This window comes from Salminus brasiliensis, chromosome 2 (assembly GCF_030463535.1).
Source record: "Salminus brasiliensis chromosome 2, fSalBra1.hap2, whole genome shotgun sequence".
NCBI lineage: Eukaryota > Metazoa > Chordata > Actinopteri > Characiformes > Bryconidae > Salminus > Salminus brasiliensis.
In genome coordinates this window covers 58,086,322-58,091,890 of record NC_132879.1, presented here as the reverse complement: position 1 = coordinate 58,091,890, position 5,569 = coordinate 58,086,322, and the positions used below count along the sequence as shown (strand labels likewise).

General features: G+C 38.1%; 1 protein-coding gene across 1 annotated transcript; it reads right to left on the bottom strand.

The window, feature by feature from the left end:
• Nucleotides 1-1,063: 1,063 nt before the first annotated feature.
• LOC140550193 (uncharacterized) lies at nucleotides 1,064-5,569 on the bottom strand. Its single transcript, XM_072674034.1, has 7 exons — nucleotides 5,506-5,569; nucleotides 3,341-3,616; nucleotides 2,923-3,024; nucleotides 2,088-2,177; nucleotides 1,814-1,885; nucleotides 1,561-1,626; nucleotides 1,064-1,117 (listed from the first exon to the last, which is right to left on the bottom strand). Exons 1-7 carry the CDS (start codon nucleotides 5,567-5,569, stop codon nucleotides 1,086-1,088), a joined length of 702 nt encoding a protein of 233 aa, XP_072530135.1. The 3' UTR covers nucleotides 1,064-1,085.

The following is a 5,569-nucleotide window of genomic DNA, read 5'->3' as shown; positions in this document are numbered from 1 at the left end:
TGGTGAAGCTTTAAATACAAAATGAGGCAAAGACAGGAAATGATCTCATAGTGAACACACATTTCCACTTTCTGAGCGTAGTGTGCAAAGTATGAGTCAGAGGCACTTGTTGTGGTGTGTGTTGTTGATAAGCTGCCTAAAACCCAAATACTTCAACAGAACAGAGGACTGTATTATATAATATACAGTATAGAGCCCTCTATAAGAATTGGGTTGTGGGGATTCACAGTGGTTTTGGTAGCTCAGGTGTGTTTAGGTGGCGGCTCAGTTGTTAGAGCACTGGGTTATTAATTACAGGTTATAGGTTTGAGTACTAGGTTGCCACTGTTGGGCCCTTGTGCAACCCTCTCTACTTTAGGGAGTCATATAGCATGGTTTACTCTGTATTTTGATCCAGGCTTTCTCAGCTGGGATATGAGGAGAGATGAATGTTGCACTGCACTCATGGATAAGTATAAAGACAGCAAATATATAAGCATAATAACAATAAAGGCTCCTTCTTAATGTCTTCACTAGTGCACGCATAAGGGAGCGTTTTAGACTGCAAAGGTCACAACAGTCTGCATTCAAGACTACGAGCAGAAAGTTCTGAAAATTAAGAAATTTATTCTTCTGTTCTTTTAAAGTTCAAAAATGACCCTGAATCATGTTTATCCTTAAGTGATCTTTTCAACTGAATGATTTTTCCTAGAATTAAGCAGGTGAAACATTACCTAAACTGCCTTTGTGTCATTTTTGACCATTAGGGCAAGGGGTGTAACAGAATGATTAAGACCACACAATGATTAAACACACCTGAGAAGCCTTATGTAGTTTTGTTTGTGGTCCACCATGATGTCATTACATACCATAATTATTCACACAGGATAAACACAGGATGTTAGTCAGCTGACTTCATAAATGACTACAAATAAAATATTAATAAAATTTTTAATATAAAGAAACATAGAAATGCTCCAAATACATAAATCAACAATGATGAATACAATACATGCATAGTGCATATTTAGTGATGAACATAAAGAAATTCAAAAACAGCAAAAAATAAAAAAGGAAACTGTGCGTTGTTGTTTAGGTTTCTAGACCTAGATGTTCATATATACCGGTGTAGACAACACTAGAAAAGAGCAGAAAAAAAACACAATTAGATCATTGGGATCATTTTACATTGATGATGACTGATGACTTTACATACTGCACATCCTTGTTTTTCTCCAGCTCATCTTACCCAGTTTTGACGTTTGAGTGTGCATTTTATTGTAAGTCATAATATATAAAAAAAAAACAGATCTAAAAGGCCTTTGTGATCAATAGTATTACATGTTGCCCCACAGAGCTATCAACACTATTCTTACTAACTATTGATACAGTAAAAATTATGAATCATTCTTCAGCCCTGAATGAACTGTAAAGGATTCAGTCACACTTTCTATATGTCTTCCTATATATGTAAATGTGCTGACTATAAATGACTGAAGGTGAATGAAAGTTGATGTTGATAAATCTGACTGTATTTCAAAGCTTAAATAATCTAATTAGTGAACAGAAAAGTAAACTCACCAGGTTGTGCTCCGGCAGTGTTAATGAAGTCGTAGACCTTCCACTGAGTCGGCTCAATATTTGATGCTGTTGAGACACAGAGCAGAACTTACCCTACAAACTATAGGAACCATACTAATAAAAACTATGTAGAAATCTTTATAAACGCTAAAACGTAAAACACAACACAGGGGTGCAGAAGGACTACAGATATGAATTAGGACAGTGACAGAAGCTTTATGGGTTAGAAACTGTACATTAATAATAAACTCACCTGATGTTCTGGCTGGTGAGACATCATTAACGGTATCATAAATGACCTCCTGGTCTTGCTTAATGATGTGTGCTGCAAGATTCAGAATAAATTACAGCAACAGTAGGCCGATGGGATATGGAAATGAATTTGTAAATAGTCCCAACTTTTCTTTTTGTATCAGTGAAATGGTGGTGGATACAATATTCAAAACATAATTAATGAAAATTAGATAAATAGAGAAAAATACAGTATTCTTCAGATTTATATAAATACTAGCACTAATATTTGTTACCCTTTCTTTTGAAGAAACATCTCCATGTCAACAGAATCAGGAATACAGCAACCACACAACCTCCTGCTATGATCAGGGCTGTCCAGAGAACTAAGGGAGATCAGAAAACACATCTTAATTCTGAGGATGTTTGAGATATGTTATCTTCTAAAATCAGGACACTGAGTGATATTAGCAAGATCTTCACTTAGTCCTTCTTTAATGCATTTAAAGCATGTAAGCATGTTGAGACCACAGCACCACTAGCAATTCCCACCCAACCCCCACAGTCCAACCCATTTTTGCTTTTCTCATGTGTTCACTAAGACCAGGTCCAGTAGCTGATCAGTTATTATATTATATTATGTCCATGACCGCAGGGAACATCCCCAGTGGCTACCCTGGATTACAGTTGTTGTTGTTGTTGTTACAGCTTGCACACTGAAATGTGTCCCATAAAGCATCTCACACAAGCAGTTAATATATAGATTATATGGACAAAAGTATTGAGACGCTTACACATTACACCTACAGGATCTTTTCTGACACCTTCTTTCTTTAAATCCATCACAGTTTTTTTTTCAAGGAATTGCATTGTGTCCCAATACTTTTGTCACTTAACATACACAATTAAATCTGAAAGTGTCCTGCACTGTAAGAAGGTAATGATGAAACTCATTAATAGTTTCTCAGTTTCTCAGATCAAGCTAGACGTTATTGTTCTTTTCAACACTGGAAGATGTTCTCTTGCTGTTGATCCACCTTAAAACAGCTTAACCTCAATAATGATTTTACTAAAGCCTAAAACCTCCTGCTAAATCATCTGAGAAGACTAGACGAGCAACTCTTAGCTAACCTGGAGTTGTTCCTCCGGAAAAGCCCTCCATTGAAGTATTGGTTGAGGTTTCTATTGGTTTTATAGATGTTGTTGTTGTTGTAGTCTTGGATATGCTTTTGCCTAAAATGCAGAGATCACATTAGTTGTTATTGTGGTTCTGTTATATGAAACCTTGCATGAAACTATCACAGGTTACAGCAAGTGAAATCCAGGCTCATTGACTAACATAATGGCTGAGGAAACATTCATTAATCATTTGTAGCTCCTTCTGTTTTTTAACACAAAGGATCAAAAGATAAAAAATATCACAGTTTTAATATGACACATTTTCAAATAGCTTTTCATAAGCTTTTCTTTACAAGGGATGAGAATCACTCTTGAGGTTTTAGTTCCTGAGAGATGGAGCTTATTCTCACTAAGAGATTTTCACACTTACAGGTTTCATTCAGGGTCAGCTCCACTGTAGTTCCATTACAGTAGTATCTTCCAGCGTCTGACTGTAAGGCTTTGAAGATAATCAGCACTATATCAGCTCCTGAACTGTAACGTCTGTCTGGATCAGTGATGTGTTTGGTCAGCTCTCCATTGTGAGTGGTCAGAATGTCCACTCTCTCTCCATTGATGTCTCTGCTCCAGGTCACTTTCCCTTTAGTTAGTTTTCCACAGGGGATGGTTGCACGCCTGTTCTCCTTCACCCTCACACACAGAGATTCTGTTATAAAAAAAAGCATTGGGACAAAAGTATTGGGACACCTGCTCATTCATTGTTTCTTCTGAAATCAAGGATATTAAAAAGAGTTGATCCTGCTTTTGTTGGAGTAACTGTCTCGGGAACTGCTCAGGGATTTTTACTAGATTTTGGAGAAGCACTAATTTGATTGCCCTCAGCGACAAGAGCATTAGAAAAGCCAAGATGTTGGATGATCACCACCTCACCTCATCTCCAACTCCTCAACTCATCCCAAAAGTACTGGACAGAGCACCATCCATCCTTCCAGAGAACCCAGCTCTTCTACTGCTCCACATCTCAATGCTGGCATTATTAGGTAGCATGGTGCAGATAGGTTTATGATGTTCATCTTCTCCAGAGAGTCCTATTCTATTGGCAATAGTTCTTTACAGTGACTAGACAAGCTGTAAGTGTGCATTTGCACATCTGTGTCAGCAAGAGGGGCAGGTTAAAGTACCTGAAAGCATTCATTAGAACGGCTGTCTACAAACATTTGGACATTTAGTGTATCTCTAGGTCACTGTGGCCAACTGTGCATTATCTAAACCACATCCTTTTTACAAAATGATCAAACCTTATCTTAAACCCTTATCTTAGAACCTTATCTTAGAACCTTTATCTTAGAACTTTATCACCGATGAGTGTCATCTCCCATCCAGCAGTTTTTTTATTTAGTCTGTTTAGATTCAGAAATGAAGAAGAGGTTGACCAGAGTCTAAAACTGCTAATAACATAAATAACTACACTCTATAACTGGATTAAAGGACATATTTTACAATGATCATTTATTCAATCTGGGTGTCCAATGCTTTAAACACACTGCAGAACAGCAGCTCTACTAACCCCCAGTCACTGTTTCATAACGCCCTATAGATCGTCTACAGACCACTCTAAACAGTGCTAAGATTAGAACAGAGTTAGGACCAGGGTTGGGTAGATTTCAGGGCCTGATAAGAATTAATATTAGGACACAGTTTAGGTTTAGAATTAAGGCCTGGGTTAAAGTTAGGAATACAACTTAGGTTAGATTTAGGATTTGGACCCAGGGTAGGTTTAGGATTAACCTCTTAAATTCCACAAATTCTCACTAGTATAATTTAGAAACACTCAGCTAATTTGCATTACTTTCCATAATATCACCTAACAGTAATCCTCAGGGCGTGATTAAAGTCACAGTCCATAGGAGGTTAAGACCAGGGCTAAATTTGAGACATGGTTAAAGCTAAGTAGGCTTGCTTTCAGACCAAAATTAGGGCCCAGTACCAAGAGACCTTTGAGCTTCAAGTATGGCTCGGCTCGAACCGCCACCCCTTAAGATAAGGTCCACGGAAGACGAATGGCAGAGTCGCTCGCTGTCTTTAAACCCAGACTGAAGACCCTCCTCTTCTGAGAGTACTTAGGCAGAGTGTAGAGTGTGTAGAGTATTGTAGTCTCCATACTGGCTTTTGTACTCAGCAGTATCTAAGCTTAGAGGAATCTTTTGGAGTCTAGCCGATACAAACTAGCTCAGGCTATGTTTTGAGTGAAAGTTGCTCTGGAGAAGAGCATCTGCTAAATGCTCTGAATGTAAATGTAATAATAATATTAACAAAATCATATCCTCAAATACAAGGGTAGCCAGTGAAGCTGATTAAGGATGTATGCTAAATGCTCTCTCATTGTAGTATGGGTTATGGTTCTTGCTATCACATGCTGAACTCTCAGTAAACTAACAGTAGAGCTTTTAGATCATTTAGATTCTCTTAGAAGTCTATTACAATAACCCAGACACCGTCGACACAAGCGCATGTATGAGCTTCTCACAGTCGGTGGAAAGAACCGTGGATGCTGTAGGTTTCTCAGGGGATAAAATAGAAGGGTGAGGTACTCACCACCGCTACTGACCAGGAGTAGATGTCCACACAGCAGGAGACACAAGAACCCAACATGCTCCAT